The 18,215-nt window shown below is 42.2% G+C and overlaps 1 protein-coding gene across 1 annotated transcript in view; it reads left to right on the top strand.

Moving 5' to 3' along the window:
- The window catches only part of PISD (phosphatidylserine decarboxylase), a 40,744-nt gene that overhangs the window by 1,705 nt on the left and 20,824 nt on the right, over nucleotides 1-18,215 (top strand). The window contains exons 2-4 of the mRNA XM_065417761.1: nucleotides 3,432-3,529; nucleotides 6,796-6,906; nucleotides 14,503-14,678. Of these exons, the coding sequence (XP_065273833.1) occupies nucleotides 3,432-3,529; nucleotides 6,796-6,906; nucleotides 14,503-14,678 (385 nt within the window). The remainder of the gene's footprint in view (nucleotides 1-3,431; nucleotides 3,530-6,795; nucleotides 6,907-14,502; nucleotides 14,679-18,215) is intronic.

The raw sequence follows: 18,215 nt of genomic DNA, 5'->3' as shown, positions 1-18,215 counted from the left end.
TATATGAGGCCACTTGGGGGGCTGTACCCCTCAAGGGTGTGTGTGAACCCCTTTCCCTGAGCCCAGTGTGTGTGATCCAGGGAAAGAGGTTCCCGTGTACCTTGGGAGATTCAGCACTGCGCTCCCTTGAGTAGCTTGTGTAATTGGCGGGGCACAGGAATGTTCTTGCCATCTGGTGTTAGCAGTTGGATGGGAGATGACTGTGGGTTTAATGGCGGACAAGTGAAAGCACAGCGTTAGATAGCATGTGCATAAGGCATGTGGTATGCTTCTTGTGGAGTAGGCTAGTTTGAGTGTGGAACAGCTATAGGTTGCTTTTGCACTATACTGAACAGGAGCTGAATGCAAGTATGTGCTATGGCTGTATTGGAGCATTACTCAAAGATGGCAGAGTTGTGGCTGTGTGAATATATACCTTAACTCTTCATTTCCTGGTTTTCAGAGGGTTGAGTTTTGCTGAATTCTGTGTTCTGGACAGGTATGAGATACCAAAGGGCAACCGTAACTCTGAGTTAATGAAGCTTTGTCAGTGAATTTTCTAGTGGTTTTTTTTTTTTTTTTTAAACCGAAAAATGTTGTTAGTAGGAGTTAGTGGTCATTAAAGCTGTTATCATGTAGATTTGCCATTGAGGTGCTGCTATGGCCAGGTAATGGTGATAATACCAAGCTCTTAACTCGTAATTTTCATCAGCATATTCAAAGAACTTTGAGGAGGGAAATGTTGTTATCCCCATTTTACAGATGGGGAAACTGAGACAGAGAGAGGGTAATGTGACTTGGCTAAGGTTATCCAGAAGGCCAATAGCAGAGCTAGGAATAGAGCCCAGGATTTCTGAGTCGCAGTCCACAGTTCTTTTGACTGGGTCACACGGTTGCTATGTGATTCTTAAATGCCCCCCGCCTCCCCTGTATGTTTTGTTATAGTGGAATGAGGATAAATAGTCATACATTTAAATGTTTGAGTTTGTAGATGCTAACAGGGTCACTTAGTGTATAAAAAGCAAGGTTTTTAGGGGCTGTCAGAGCTTTTCATTACCCCTCTGGGTCACACGATGGTAAGAAGGTGTCTCCTGGGCCTGAATCTGTTGTAAGTGTTTTGGCCAGTACTTATAACTGTATTGTTGAGGGTTATAGAATATAGCTGTATATGCTTATATCTGTACTTTGGATGTAACCAACACCAAGTGGCCTTTGGGACTAATAAAGGAATGCTTATGTGACAACTAAGTCATAGTAAACCTTAAACTTATAAGGAAAATATTTTCCAACAAAGTGGCTACACTATGGCCAAATCTACACTTTAAATTTTGATTGACCTATCTATGTTGCTCAGGTGTGAAAATTTTGCACCCTGAGCACTGCACTGAGGTTGACCTAAGCCTCAGGGTAGACGCGGCTAGATCGATGGAAGAATGGTTGTGTCAACCTAGGTACCACCTTTTGGAGAGGTGGATTGACTGCATTGACGGAAAACCGCCTTCCATTGATGTAAGAGTCTACACTGCTCAACTATCACGGCACAGCTTCAACACAATAGCTGTGGCGTTGTAGTGTAGACATGGTCTATGGCACTACAGCATCATAGCTGTGCTGCTGTAGCACCTGTTGTATAGACATGGCCTCAGTTTACGCACAATCAGTGTGGGACAAGAGAGAGCCTATTCTTGGGTGCCGTTTGGAGAATTTTAATAAAGGAGATGTGTCCTAAGTGTAAAGTCTGTAGATGTGTAGGACTCTGTCCTAAAGTCCAACAGTTATGAGCCCTCCATTGATCAGACTGTGACATGCACATAAGGAAGTGACAACTTATGTAATCCAAAGACTCTAGTTGGTGCAATGCCTTGTAGCGTAGTAAGACACTTGTGAGTTCAGTGTGGTGTCAAACCAAAAGAACACAGAGATTTGAGAGAGAGCGCTACTGAGACATATCACTCATGGCACCCACATTCACGGGATGAGTAGGTTGTACTAGCTTTTGCAAGAGCTCCGTCCTTCTCAGGAGGATACGCTCATTAGCACTAGAACACTTGGCTCTCATTTTCTAACAACTTGGGCCTGTAGTCCCATCCAATGGCAGCATATGGTGGGACCAAGCTTCAAGAACATGTTTATTCACAGACTTTGAACAGGCATATTTCTCCTGTTCCCCCTCTGATGTCTCCTCTTCAGATGCACAGTTGTGGAAAAGCTTAAACTGTAAATTTTAAATGTGTAATTCTGGAGAGAAGGTCCTCACTGTGCTGGCTTGTTAAGAGCTTCACTATGTGTGTTCAGAGCGGCAGAGCCACTTGGCATCATGGTTCAAGAATACACAGAGTAACAGGGAAAGAGATAAAGAATCTAAGCTCTCGATAGTCCGTAGAGTGATTCTAAAAATAAAGGGACAAGATGTTTCACAAGACCCATAATAGACATGGACCCTCTAACCTTTATGTTTGAGTCTGCATGAAATGAGTTGTCACTGAAAGAAGTTCCCATGTGACAACTGTTTACTGACCTATTTGAGATTAAATGTTTCTGGGGCCAAATGATCACACTACAGAATCTACCAACAGAGTTGGCAAGAGGCCATTTGAATTGACCATGGTGACTGAACTCCTTTCTCCATTGTAAACATTCCCTCCAGATCGAAGTTGATGCATGTTGGCAAGTCTCCAGAGCCCGTGTTCTCTCTCTGGCATGATACAAATAAACTCTTATTAACTTCAGAAGGAGTTATTGGTGTCTGGTAGGGGAAGAATTGGGCTCCAGGGCACTCATTCAACTCCTCTTACCAGCACTAATTTGCTGTTTAAAAAAAAGAGAGAGAGACAGAACTTTGCAAACAGGCTGTAGAAAATCTGGGCCCAGGCAGTATATAAAACAGAAGATGACATTAGAATTTAAAAAGTGATCTAACTGTAACAGAATATTGTAAAATCTTAACTGGAATAAATCTTGCCCCAAACAGCATTGCAAATAAGAACATGGTATGAAGCAAATTGTATTCACAGTCACAAACATGGTGGAAATAGAACAAAATATATATGTGATGAAGCCATTAATAAATTGTACTGGGAAGGATGTACCAGAGATCCACACGCAATACCTCCCTCAAAGGGCGAATCTCTGTAACAGCATTAATGTAACTTGAACATGGATAGATATTTTGAAAGAAAAAAAAATCAAGATAAACTGGATTAAACATTTAAATAACCCAAATCTTGTGAGAGACGTTGACACAATCTCCTAGAGATGGTGGAAGAACTGTTAGAGTAGGCTAGGACGTAATGGGTTCAATAGGAATTTCGTGATAATCTTTGAGATTATTTCTTATTTGTGAGTCTGCTTCTGAATATACAGTTTATCTAGCTGTATTTGTTTAATTATATACACTTACATGGTAAAATATGTCCATATTTAGACACCTGTCTCTTTTGTGTTGTATATAGTGTGCTGACTGACTGTAGTTTCTCCTGGCACAAGAACCTCTCTCTGAGGAAGAATCTGGTCATCTGGAAACAGCCATCTTTCAGAACCCTTTTCACTGGTATGTGAGAGATCTTTTTGTCCTATATATTTTCAGTTGCAGGTGCTCTGTCCAAATACAGCAGTTCAAAGCTGAAGGAACAGGTGATTACAAATAGGTAAGTCTTGTTGGGGGTACGATGGCCTAGTGATTAAAGCAAAAGACTGAGTCAAGAGACTGCAATCAGTTTCTGGCTGTACCATGAACTTACTGTGTAACCTTGCAAAAATCACTTAACTCTTATATGTGCTTCTGTTTTCCTATCTGTAAAATGAGAATATTTACCCATCTCATAAGAGTTTTGATAAGGCTTAATTCTTTGTCAAGTTCTTTGAAATCTTTGGATAGAAGGTAATATAGCAACACAAAGTATTACATTAGTATGTGAAAGGAAGAAATATTTAATGAAGGCAAATTGGTAGTAATAGAATCTCTTTTCCCCCGTTACATTAAATAGGGATGTAATTGGTATATACATACTTGAAATATTGTGTGTATATTGCTCTTGGAATCAGTGCCTGTGTTTCCAGCGTATTTCCTCCCATAAAACTGGCAAATCTCCACTTCTCACTGTAGAAACTGTCCATGCAGAAGATAGATAAAACTTTGATTGACCTCATATTGGCTAATACTAGGGAAGGAGAATTTTTAACTTAAGCAGCAAGAGTGTTTCAGACAAATAGTCTGGACCTCTATTGTAAGCTTCCCCAATCATGGCAAACAGCTTCCTTTCTCTTGTCCCTGATCTGCCATTACCTGTGGAGGAGTAGATTGAAATGACAGCAATTCTAATATCCTGGGACCAACACGGCTACAATAGCACTATTCAATAGCTATTCAAGAGAGGTTTCTCCAGAACAGTGCTCGACCTCTGCTAAAGCAGGAAAAGCAGAACTGATCTCACTTTCAACCACGCAGGGGGATGTTTCCCCAGAAACTAGAAATACTTTTGTTGGGGTGGAATTGAGGGCATTTTAGGTACCTGGAAATCTTGACTGCAGCACATGGTTTTTCTTTTGAGTTGTTTTTCACACTCTTTAGTCCCTAAGATCCTCAAAGCTTTGCATCATAGCTGCCTTCCTTTCAATCTGAGGACAATAGTCATGGTTACAGAGCTAGCTGCTCTTCTTATCCCCTCTCTGGCCTGTGAGTGCAGCCAACTCAGGTCTTGGTTCGCTAGCCCTTACCTCTCTCTGAGTGGAATCTGTGATTCTCCCAGTCTTAAACCAGGTCCTAGGGTACAATATTGTGCATCAGCCATGCTTACCCAAGCAGCTCTGACTGGGTTCAGTACCTGCAATTCTTTTCTTTCGGAGCTTGTACCAGTGGTGAATAGTGACCAACCAGACTTCTTAAACTGAAGTATTGTTTAATATTAACAGGAGGGACAAAGCATCACATGAGAGAGAGGATTTTAAAACAACAAAAGATCTACACCCATGTCCATGTTAGCTAGAGTCCTAGGCAGGCTTATTTTACCCCAGACTCTGAACCTCTGGAAACTGAGTTCACCTTAGCTCTTCCTCTGTCCTTTGAGGGGTTGCCTCTTTAAATCCAGACAAACTTCTTTGTTGTGTCTGCTCACAGGCTTTGACCGGCTGCCCCAAAACCAGGTTGATGAGCTCTGGAAGGTGTCATGCCAGAGCATCAAAGTAAACGGCTCTTGCATTGTCTCTTAAATGTTTGCTGGGAAACGCATCTCAGGATCTGCACTCTCCCTAACAATACTGTTATTGAATTAACTTATAACCATACAGTAGACATCACAATAATCAGGTCAACACATAATATTCATAACTTATCACAGGCAATTTCAAAATCATCTCAAGTATCAATTGCGCTTCCTCTGGAACTCACTGATGTTACTTTTTAATCTACCAGAGATGATACTGTTGTTTAATGCAAGGCACTCCCTGTCTTTCCCAGGAGCTGTGTGGTTCACTGCAGTTTTTTTCCATCTTGGTGAGTGGGAGGCTGGGTCTCAAACGTACATCTGCATAGCAGGATGGAGCACTAACCACCAAGCCATAGGAACCAGGTGTTCCAGATTTACCTCTTTTTCTAGTTGGGTTGATTGAAGCACAAGGAAATTAAGATACGCAAATCAAACAACAAGCTAGTGTCCGAATCATCCTTATTACACAGTACCTTCCTAGCTCCTAAGCCTTTGCTCTAGAACACATTTCCTTTTAAATTACTAATACTGGGCCATTAAGTGTACTCTAGGGAATTTTTAAAGGGCTGGTATTGGCAATGTCCTATTTCCGCAAATACTGAAGCTCAAAACTGCTATTCTTTTGATACCTATTTTAGAACCAGTCAAAGTAATTGAGTCAGCGTTTTGTAAGAGACTTGGAATGAGATTGGGTCATTAATGAGTAAGTCTCATCTTTCTATAGACTGGTTTCATGATTTGTTCTGACCTCCTTTGATAGTTAATTGCTTGAGAGTACCTGTAGCAAAAAGGCTGTGGCCCAAGAACCCAGCCAGGTCTGTCTATCTTGCAGGTCTTGCTGGACAGAAATTGTGAAGATGAAGGAGTTTGTATGGATGCATACTGAGCTCTGTGTAATAGCATAATCATAGATAATAAATCTGACGATAAACCACACCATTTTAACTAATATGAAACCTTCTGAGAGGATAGTTTTGAGTTTTACGCTGTGAAGTGAATGATTTAGTATGGGGACATCAGGCTTAACCAATCATGAATAATATGAAGAAAAGCAACAGAGCTTAGCAGATAGATTAGCAGGCTGAAACCTGTTTGATTTTTGTTTGTTTGTTTTTTTTAAAAAACATACCTCCCTCAAAACAGGACATAAATTGTGACCTTGAAGTCCAATTTCAGCCATGTGATAGCTATGTAACAAGTGGAAGGATTAAATACAACTTAAGGTTGATTAGAACTCCAAGTTATTTGTAGCCTTAATGACTCTGAACTTGGGAATCAGGGCAGGGCTAAGGGAGGGACCGTTGCCTTTCCAGCATAGAGTTGAAATCCAGCATAATTTTCCATGTAGCTGGAGCAAGGCTTAAGACGCGGTGGCATGTACAGAATAATATTTGCCCTCATAGTTATGCTGCCCATCTGGGCATGGCCCTCTCACTTTGAGGGCAAATATTACAGTTCATTTTCATATAACTGTTTATTTAGGAAGTTTGATAAATCCTTGCCATATAAATATCAGAAACTAAATGATGATCATTACAACTGTGAGCTTTTTTTTATTGTGTTTAGAGAAACATTATGCAGTAATATAATAATCAAATCTCTCATTAATAAGGTGTCACCATATTACAGAGTGAGCCTCTTAGCACCATCCAAGATGTGTTGTTTCTGGTGATTTTATTAAATTCAGTGAGACTACTGACTCTACTCCTATTTATCAAAACAGGCAAGTATCAAACATTAATATTTAAAAATATTGGACAGGTGTGCTGTTTTTTCTGCAGGCAAATGTACATGAGAAAAACATAAGAATGGCCATACTGGGTCAGACCAATAGTTCATCTAGCCCAATGTTCTTCATTACAAGGCCCGCGAGCCGGTGGCGGCTCCCATCGTCCCTAAGTGCGGCTCCCTACGTTCCCTCTAAGCTGCGCAGTCGCGCAGCAGCTCTAAAGGGCTATGCAGCAGGGACCGGGGGAGGAGAACTGGGGAGGGGAGCAAGTTGGGCCTTGCAGGGCTGCTGTGGGCCTCTCCCCCGGCCCCGGCGCTCCCGTGCTGCCTGCCGGCAGGGGGAAGAGAGGGCCCCTTCTCCAGAGCTAGCTGCTGCCAGCAGGGAGAGGGCTGGGGGTTGTTCTCAGCCTGCCTGCACCCCAAACTCATCATCAGCCCCACCCCAGAGCCCTCACCCCCACACCCCACCCTCTGCCCTACCCTGGGCCACCTCTCACACTCCAAACCCCTCGGCCCCACCCCATGTGGCTCTCACATTGAAGTTTTTTTTGCCAAAGTGGTCCACACTTCAAAAATAGTGAAGAGCACTGATCTAGCCCATTCTCCTATCTTCTGACAGGCCAGTGCCAAATGCTTCAGAGGGAATGAACAGAACAGAGCAATTTATTAAGTGATCCATCCCCTGTCGTCCAGTCCCAGCATCTGGCAGTCAGAGGCTTAGGGACAACCGGAGCATGAGGTTGTGTCCCTGACCATCTTGGTTAATAGCCATTGATGGACCCATCCTCTGTGAACTTAAATTCTTTTTTTAACCTAGTTATAGTTTTGGCCTTCACAGCATCCCCTGCCAATGAATTCCACAGGCAGAGTGTGTGTTATGTGAAGAAGTACTTTTGTTTGTTTGTTTGTCCAAGGATTGAATAAATAGCAACCAGATATCTAAATATCTATTTGTCTTCTGTCTACTTTGTTGGGTATGTAATTGCTGCATTAATTTCCCCATAACTACCACATTTTTTGGAACCATTCCTCTAGTTTTGGACGCTTTTTGTTTTTTCCAATATTACAATTCCAATGCCCTCTAACAATTGGACTTGTCCACCATATATACATAAAATCTTTCTACCAGAATTTCTCCAACATTATCCTCGTTTAGTCTATACATATATTTTTAACCTGATTGGCACCACAAGTACCTCTGAAACAGTATCTAAGGCCTGGTCTACACTAGCCCCCAAATTCGAGCTAAGGTACGCAACTTCAGCTACGTGAATAACGTAGCTGAAGTCGACATACCTTAGTTCGAACTTACCGCGGTTCAGACGCGGTCCACACGCGGCAGGCAGGCTCCCCGTCGACTCCGCGGTACTCCTCTCGCCGAGCTGGAGTACCGCAGTCGACGGCGAGCGCTTCCGGGATCGATTTATCGCGTCCAGACCAGACGCGATAAATCGAACCCGGAACTTCGATTGCCAGCCGTCGAACTACCGCGGTAGTGTAGACCTGGCCTTAAAGAAATTTTGTTTTAGTGTACTACAGACTGAGGTTGCAGGTCCTCTTTTCCAGATCAAACCCCTTTCCTCTAGGATAGTTTGTCTATCCAGGTCCTTTTCCCAGCATGTCATATATGGACTTTTTTTGTTAGGAAAGCTGTCTGCAAAGATTGATATAAATTAGATTTTTGAGGAGGGCTTCCTAATCATCCAGAAGCCATTGCTTCTATTAAAATTAGCTTTCTATATAAAACAACTTTTCTAGACAGTCGAGAAACATAATACCTAATTTGAAGGTACTGGTACCATGGGAGAGTGGACCAGTTAAAGTTAATTTTGATTTCTAAATAAGTTTGAAAAAATGCTTTGAACAGCTGCTCAACCATGTATGTCTTTGATGTCTTTCCCAATTTTTAAAATTCTCTGGTTCATGGGTTGAGTTAAAATGTGGATTATTTGCAGTGGGTGTCACTGGCAAGGGAAAAGAATTTATTTTATCTCTAGTTCTATCCCAAACCCGTAGGATAGCCTTTGCTAAAGGATGTGTATACATTTCTGAATGGTGCGATTCTTTTAAATTAATCCATAGTAACCTATTAATATTTACATAGCTACAATTTTCTTGTTCAATAAAGTCACAGTGTTTGGTGGGATTTGAGCACCCCCAATCCACTATTGCTCTGTACAGTTCACTTTTGTTTTGGGTGGGTGGGTGGTGGTGGTGGAGGACGAGGAAGTGTTGCAGCAGGGTCTTATGTCCTGCCCTGTGTCCAGAGAAGAAAAATTCCACTTCTCCTTGTTTGCTGACCCCAATTAAGAGGTTAGAAGGGGTCTGAAACAACCTGTGAGTTTGATCTTGTCTGTACAAAGTCCTAACATTAATCTGAAGACCTAAACTTATTCAGATGCTGTTTCCTCTTGTTTAAATCTGCCTAGACAAAAGCTTTCCTTAGCTCCTTGCTCAGCTCACTGCTGAACTCCCGTCACTCTTAATAGCTTTAGGGAACGGGATGTTCAGTTGAAGTCACCGGGCAGTATCGGCTGCACTGAACATGGCACCGTTGCCAAAATAAGTAACTAATTTCTGCAATCTTGTCACATTGGAGTTTGAAAACCTATTTTGTCCTTTACAAGGAGATGGAGGTTCATCCAGAAAAAATAACTTGACTTAGGCACAGCATGTTGCCATTCCAAAGATCAAAGGTTGGATCCCACATTCCCTGAATTAGAAGTACTGTGGCACTTGTGCTGGGGAGTGTGGAGGAGATAAAACTTCCAGTCACTCTAGAGTTGAATTCAAGGTACTAAATTTTTACCCATGAAGCTCTAAATGGTTTGGGATCTGGTTACCTGAGAGAATTTCCTCCTCATGCCATACTATCACAGCTGAAATCAGTAGAGACTCTTGAACTGGAGTCTCCTGGATATAAATAGGAGGGAGCTCTTCTCTGAGAGGTGCTTTGACTTTGGAACTCGCTACCCTTTTATTTCACCGGAGCCTAGATTTGTTAACTTCTGGGCACACTGCAAAGCCTCTCATTTTTTTTTTCCCCCCTTTGGTTTTAGGGGAGGTGGGCAGCTGAGTGTTAGAGGGCTTTGGATATCTTTTTATGTATTGGACGTTGTTCATATTTATTTACTAAGGCAGGTGCCAAGAGCATAGGATGGGTGGCTATAGATATTTTTATAAATTTAAAGAGATAAATGAGACTTTCCCCCCCCAAACATCTAACAATTCTAAATTTTCCCCATCCTTTACTGAATATCTTCCTCTTGATGTAAACTTTTTTCCTGGAGCTTCATAACCTTTTTGCCACATTCTTTATTTTTTCCCAGAGCTGGGATTAATGGAGTACCCCCCGCCAGCAGTGGCCAGGAGCATGGGGGCTGTAGCTCCCGGCCACCGCAGGCAGCGGCAGGGCCCTGCAGCTCCCAGCCTCAGCAGGCTGAAGTCACAGAGGTCTTTGGAAGTCACAGATTCCGTGACCTTCGTGACAGAGTCGTAGCCTTAATTATACGTAAAGACAGATTTTAAGGCACATTGATCAGAGTACACTTTTTAAAGTTTATATGCATAAAAATGAAATTAAGTAAAGTAAACAAGACTTCAGTGAGGCAAAAACTTGATAGGTGGGTCCTTTTATCAAGTTTCCTTTTTTAGTGTAAGCACTGAAGGTTAGTAGAGCATCCAGGCACTAAAAATGATGCATACTAGGCTAGTTGTTTTTTGCTCATGGTTAAAACTTCACAGATTTTGATAAACCATCTGACCGTTGTGTGCCCACATTACTAGAAAGGGATTTGGTCCTTTTTAGATGCCTAACGAGTCAATATAATTGTTTCTTACATAATGTGCTAGTTTGTAAGTGATCCCTAACCTCAGGGCCCAGTGCTACTTGTTGACTTCAGTGGGAGCAGGAGCAGGCCCTTTGTGTTTGATTCTGGTTCATCCACTCTTCAGAAGAATGTTATGGACATGATACCCAGTTCTTTGGCAAATTGATTCTGAGACCTTGTTCGTTGGGCAGTGCTTCCTTACACCCCACTGAGTCTAGATCATCCACACCCAGACAGATTTTTTCCTTTGGTAGTTCTTTCCAAAACCAAGTGATTCTTATTCATTAGTGCTGCCTCTTTGATGTGGTACATTATTTGAGAAATCTCAGATTGGCTGCAGTATGAATATCAGAATTATCAACACATTTTAAAATACCCAATTAGCCTATTAGGCCTGGGTTTTTAAACGTTTTTGTTATAAAGATTTTGGGAGAACACTTTCTGCTGTCACTTTCCCTCATTTGTTTTGTGCTGCTATTGTAATGTACTGGTATTACCATTCGTTATTATTGCTCTCTCATTGTTGCTCTGTAACAATGCAGCATAGAAGTATCCTCCTTGCCAGAAAATGGAAACATTGCAATGTGTAAGGCTTGTTTCTTGTTTCTCAAGAGGAGCTTGCCAATTAACAATTATTATTAGCGACATTAGTGGTTCTCAATGTTTTCCATACCATGACCCAGTGCTATAACCGAAAAAAGTTTCAGGGACACCCCTCCTCCCCTGCCTGCATCTAACCATAGGGTTTCAGGATCCCCCTTACCATCTAGCCATAATGAAAGCTATGGTGGTTGGGACCTCTATGGTGAGAACCACAAAGTTATATTATACTGTAATTCTATATAATGCCTTGTTTCTGTTTCCAGCAGCTGATTATTCACTGTAAAAACTTCTAATATTTAACCATGGTAAAGTAGCACCTCTTTGAGGGACCCCATATATAAAGATAGAAAATAAATCTAAAATACTGTGATGTGGAGCTGTTCGTTCCTTGCCCAAGATTGGGCAATGTACCATGTTAATGAGAGTCCTGATGATCCAGCCTAGATCAGTGATTGATCCTCATGTATGAGGCTATGCTTTCTTACTTCGTAGTAATTGATCTCTAGGACTAATGGTGCTGATTTCCTCAAGGCAGGCTCCTTTAGTCCCAGGTCCCATTACACAAGTATATATCAGACCATGTGCCCAGCTGACAAGGGAGAATAAAGATACAGACTATTTGAAGAAGGGAAGGCAAATGTAGAAAAAAGATAGTTGTAAACCATAAAAGAAACCCAGGGGGCTATATAAATGGAAGCTATGAAAAATAGATGATGTGAAGAGCAGACAAATTGCAGGAAAGGTAGAGTAGAGGAAATAGGGAATCAGAAAAGCAAATGAAGCATAGGCAAACTGTGTTGCAGGGGGGCAGCAGGAGGAGTAATTACTCCTGGGGGAATTCTGCGCCACTGTGCATGCACATAATTTATGTTCCCCGCAGATTTATTTGCTTTCCCACAGGAAAAAAATGACTTTCTGATGGGGAAGCAAAGGGAAGCCACAAGAGTGGTCATACGACCCTCCCCAGCAGTATGTTTCAGGTGCCTGGGGCAGCCGGCAGAGAGGTAAATCACTGTGAGTCAGGGGGCAGGACTGGGGAAGACCTGGCTGGTGTCTCCTACCCTCTGCCAGGCTCAGCTGCTAGTCCTGGCTGGGCTGGGAAGGATGGGACTTCCTCTTCCCCTGCACAGCATCTGGGGCCATGTCAGACCCACCCCCATATTTCTCCCCCAGTTGTAGCTCTGCAAACTCCCACCACCACCACCACCACACTTCCTGCACCTATCCTCAGCTGCGGAGGTGGGGGATCACTGTACAGGGAGCTGCTCCCCCATCCACCCAACCCCTGTGCATCCAGACCCCCTTATACCCAGCCTATCCCGCCAAGCCTCACCCCCCGCACCCAGAACCCCCCCCCCGACAAGCCCCACTCCCCTTGCACCTGGACTACCCCGACCAACCACCTGGGTCCCCGCCCCACTGCCCCAGCATCTGGAATCCCCCCACTGAGGCCCCCATACCCAGACCCCGCTGCCGAGCTCTATCCCCAGACACACCCAGACCCCTCCCCCCCGCTGAGCCCCAACCACCTGGACTCCGCTGCACAGTTCCATTACCATTGCACCCAGAATCCCCTAACAAGTCCCTGTGCATCCAGTCCCCCTGCACCCAGGTCCCCCACTGAGCCACGTGCACCCAGATTGCCCCACACAGAGCCCTCTTAACCCTCACCTGGATTCCCCCACACTAAGCCACTCCACACTTTGATACTGCCTTGCTGAGCCTGCCTGTCCATACCTGGTGCACCTGGCATGGAGGGGCAGGGCTCTGGGGTGTTTCTGGGGCAGGCCCAGTCCTTGTGCTATGTCAGGGTTGGGTGCAGCCTCACCTGCTGAGTCCGTGTCCCGGGTTGGGGGTGCTGCACAGTGATCTCCCACCTTTGTGCAGCTAGTGGCTCGTGCTCTCCAATGCCATGCTGGAGTCTCCACATTTATTTGACAAATAAAATTTGCAGACTTTTAAAATATTGTGTGCAGAATTTTTAAATTTTTCGCACAGACTGCCCTCAGGAGTAATTACAATAATGCATATATCAAATGGAGGGAGAAATAGAGGAGAAAGATTGGAAAGAGCATTTAAATGTGGAGTAACATAAGAGCACATTTAAAAAACCAAAGAAACAAAAACCCTCCATAACCATTGCAGTTTGTTAAACGCTTCCATCCTGCACACACTGGGAGCAGCACGTTGAATAACTATGTTCCTTATTAGTGGTGAGTATCCCTGTCTGTCACAAGGGAGATTGGGGTTCAATTCACCAATGGGGAGGCTGCCCTTGGAGGTCAGACTAGATTATCTAAGGGTCCCCTTTGTTCTAAAGTCTATGAAATTACAGCCTTACTTAAATGTGTTTGATGCTAGCTACAAGGTGCCAGTGCAGCTTCCCTGAGCAGTGTTGACAGGATTGTATCGCTGAGAACTGTGCTAACCAAATAGTATTATAGATCCCCACTTCCTAGTGAGAGGGGTATAATACAGTTTGATACCATCCCTGTCTGCTTTGGAGAGGGAAATTGTGTAAGCAGTAACCATATTTAAATATTTTTGTAGTTAGAACAGTTAAGCTTCTGGTGTGGAAAGAGCCTTCATCTTTACATTTCTGCTAGAATTCAAGTGAACTTCCCATCTAAGATATTTGCTGGAAATGGGGTCAGGTGACATTTACCACTCCAGTGGATATTTAAAATCCAGGGAGGAATTCTGGATATGATCTTTTGGTCAGTATCATGCCAGCGTCAGCTTTCAGCTAACTTCTCATGATTTGTCTGTTTAAAGTTTGTACTGGAAATATTGTCAGCTCCTTTCCTCATGCGTCAATAATAGGTGCTGTTTTCATCAGGCCCCAGCCAAACAATCTGAGAAAACAAGATTTTCATGATTTCCAGAGTGTCTTCTGATATGGAGGTTGGGGATCAGCGATACTTTTAAATCACAAGTCATGCTTTCAGGAAGTGGCTCCTGGTGGCGCAGGTCAGCAGTGACCCATCTTTATGTATGTGCATCTTCAGTAACAGGACCTTGTATGCATCTTGTGTGTCAGTGGGAATGACTGCATGCATCTATAACTTTCTCAGTATCTGATCTGACCTTCCTCCCTTATAACTTCATCTTTACTCTGTAGCTGCCCTGTTTCCTAAAGATCTGCCTCTTCTTGTTAGACAGGAGAAAGCTTCACGCCACACTGGTAGTGCGAACATTCCGACTGCGCCCCTTCCACTTTCTGTTGGCCACAGGTGGGGGATATGCAGGATACAGACAATATGAAAAGTACAAGGAGGAGCAGCTGGAGAAAATGGGCATTGAGATACCAATCAAGCTTGCAAGCGAATGGGAGGTAAGATATTTGTGATGGGTTTGTACCACATGCCCCATTTTGCTACATGCTTTTTTGCTTCCTTTCAACAAGGGGAAAACTGGATTGTGTTCTGTTACCCGAACCGACAGAAGACATAAAGCGCTTTTCTTCACCTCCCAGTCCTGCTTGCTAAAGCCAATGTAATGACATGTTAAGAACTGTAGGTGTCTCTCACCTCTTAGTACTGCCAACATATTTCTTCTACCAATTGCTGTAACAGATGCAGCTTGGACAGTTTAAGTCAGTTTCTTTTTTACTTGTATTTTAGTGATAGAATTTAAAGATGATTGACTGGCATAAAGCATAAGGCGTGGGGTTTGCAGCGATTCTAAAGGAACTTCAGTTCTTGTGCTCAGTAGAAGAAATGTTCTCATGTCCCAGCCTTGGAGTACTCTTACAATGCTAGAGAGTTGGTAGTATATCTGAAGATTTGATGCACTTTCAAAATTTGCTAACTGTTGAGTATTGAAATGGAATCTAGCATAAAAGCCACACAAAGCCATCCCCTGCTCATTTTTTATTAAAGCAGGAAATACAGTCAGTATATATGTTACAGTAGTGGCATTCTGCAGTTACATATATGAGCATTGAAAAACATTTTGTGATGAGTTTATTATCCTAGTTGATAACAAGTGTGTCTACAGCATGTGAAGGAGATTGCTCTGTCTAACCCCTAAACATAGGAGTGGGAATCAGGAATTACTGGTTGTGTTCTCACTGCTGCCACTGAGTTGCAGCATGATCTTTGGCAAGTCACATAATCTCTCTATGCGTTCATTTCTTCCTCTGTGAAAGTGTGGGTAATTCTTGTTTGTCTCACAAGAAAGTTGAGGCTGAATTAATATTTGTGAAAAGCTTTGAGATCCTTGGATAGGGAATGTACCATACAAATGTGACTACTATTCAGAATTAGTATGAAGGCAATTCTTATCTAGATCCCTTGTGAACACCTGCTGAGAACTATTTCCCGCAGAACAATATTATCTTAATCTCTAATGACTCTAGCTCATCCACACCTTTAAAGAGAGCTTGTCCCTTCAAAGGTGGTTCCTTCTCTACTCTAGTGATTGTAGATCTTTAGTGTTGTCACTTTGTCTTTAAGTTGTCGTGAAACTGAAGTATGAATATCAGGTGCATGGACATGTTCTGTAGTACCCTAAATGACCCATTTAAAAAAAAAAAAAAAACAGAAAAATTACACAACCCCATATCATGTACAGAACATTAAATACATTATACAGTTCTACATTGACCAAACAGTTTATAATATATATGTTAGGTTTCTTTTGTTGCAAAACATACAGGCAGCTAGTTACAAACTACTTTATTCACCCCACCCCGTTTTCTGTTTTTGAGTAAATTTGGCATTTCTGAAAATGAGGGACTCATGCTAGTGCAGGACATGCTCCTCTGCCTCAATCTGACCTGTAGCATCCTTCTGTTCCTCTTCCATTTCTGAGTGCTTGGTCAGTTGTGTTTTGGGCATATGTATATTAGGGACTAGACTGAAATCTCCCTAAACTGACTTTTACTTGGGACCCAAATTGGATTTGATCCGAAGAGTCCAGATGTGAACAGTTTGGACTGTAACAGTTTGCGAGGAATTTATCTGCGATCTATCCTCCATGCTTCCCTTTCCCAACCTGCTTGAGCTTATTTAAAATAGGGTTAGTAAAATATTTTGTGGCTTTATGTACCATAAATGGGACTTGTAAGTTTCTGGGGAGTAGTCGTATTTAAAAGGACCCTAAAGTATTTTTCATAGTTAAAAAAAAAAAAATTTCATTGTTGAGAAACCCATTGGAAGTGTGAAATTGGAATATTTCCTTACCCAACTGTTTTTATTCCATTGTGTTAATACCCTGGCTTGGGTTTTTTGGGATTGCTGTTAAATTCTGAGCTGCAAGCATAGATTTAGCTTTAGACAAGACTAGTACTGAAGGATTTATTTGTGTAGGGGGGAATCGCATAAAGAATTTCAAACGTTTACGCAGGATTCCAGGTGAGCAGGTACACACACAGCACACTGACAGGTTTTCCCACTGCCTTTCTGGTACCTACTTTGTTGGCTTACGCTCCATTGTATGTTTTCATGGAGTGGAGAGGGGAAGGCTGCCAAATGGGAAATACCTGGAAAAGAGAGAGACAATTTTCAGACTTCAAAGAGGGTGTTACAAACAATGGAGGGTTTAAACAAAATAATAGCTGTATTGTGCCTTTCACTGGAAACTGGAGCATCTATTTTTGCTGACTTGTGGTTTTGCATTATTTCCCTTCTGTGCATTTTTGGCATCCCTGGAAGCAAACTTGGCAAGGGAGAGAAGAGGGTTATCTCCTTGTTTATAAGACCAGGGGATGAACCTGCAGACAGCTTATAGAGAGAGAAAACATGGATATGAGAGGCATCTGAAACGCTGCAGTACTGGACTGGGGAAGAAGCTGCTGTGCATACCCCTAACTTCTGAACAGTGTTGGTCTTCTGCTGCAATTTCCTGATTCCACAGGTCCTGGGTGTGTGTGTGTGTGTGTTTGAAGAGACATAAGTCAGACTATCTTACATTGTGTTCTTCGACCTGACAATTCCATGTAGAAAGAGATTCACTTCTGCAGGAAAGGCAGCTAGAGACGTAATATATTCAGGGAGTCTCTCCCTATTCTAGGTCAACTTATTGTGGTGTCTGTAGTCTCCGAGGTGACCCATACGCTATTTTGACACAGGGTCAGCTGTCCAGGGCCAGTGAGTGTAGAGGTAAAATCTAATCTCTTTGTACATATATGGCCCCCATCACCATAATGTCTGCCCCTCCCAAGTATCTAAAAATAGTTCCTGTTTGTAGTGTGGTCCAAGGACTAACAAAAGCAGCTCATAAAAGGGGCACCATGAAGAATAAAACTTCTATTTAAAATGCTGGACGTATATTTTTTTTCAATTAAAAAAAATAAATATATAACTGGCACCAAAGCAAGTCCCAGTTATTTTTATCACAAATACAACAGCATATGTTTAAATGCTTTGTGGTCCTGACTATAGATATAAACATACAGGAAAATAAATATGTAGCTTAATGCTAAACACTGATACCAGTATGTGTTGACACCCAATTCTAGTCACAATATTGTGATAGTCATGATATAAATAATAAAAATAGATTCAAACAATTGTCTAATTTCAGGTATTACAATAGTTACTTTAAATACAATTATTTTTATCCTCCTTCAATATATGGGTTGCCACTGAGGAAGATTCACCTGATGACTTAACATTATTAGTTTTTTTGCTTTGTATAACATGAATCCATTGATCAAGGTAAAAAATAAATGCCTCCCTAAAATCCTAGCGTTTGCTAGGGTGTCACATTTTGAATTCTACATCTAGTTGTTTTAATTCTTATACCTAAAGACTTAAATCTTCTCCTGAAGTGAAGTGTTTTGGGTGATAACTGGCAAAACGCTTATTATTTGTGCTAGGTTTGGTGAAAACAGACAGGTAGATATGGTCCCTTGTGAAAGAGCTTG

Source organism: Emys orbicularis, chromosome 16, assembly GCF_028017835.1.
Source record: "Emys orbicularis isolate rEmyOrb1 chromosome 16, rEmyOrb1.hap1, whole genome shotgun sequence".
In the NCBI taxonomy this organism is placed as follows: domain Eukaryota; kingdom Metazoa; phylum Chordata; order Testudines; family Emydidae; genus Emys; species Emys orbicularis.
The sequence above is the reverse complement of the archived record's forward strand: the minus strand, read 5'-3'. Positions and strand labels throughout refer to the sequence as shown.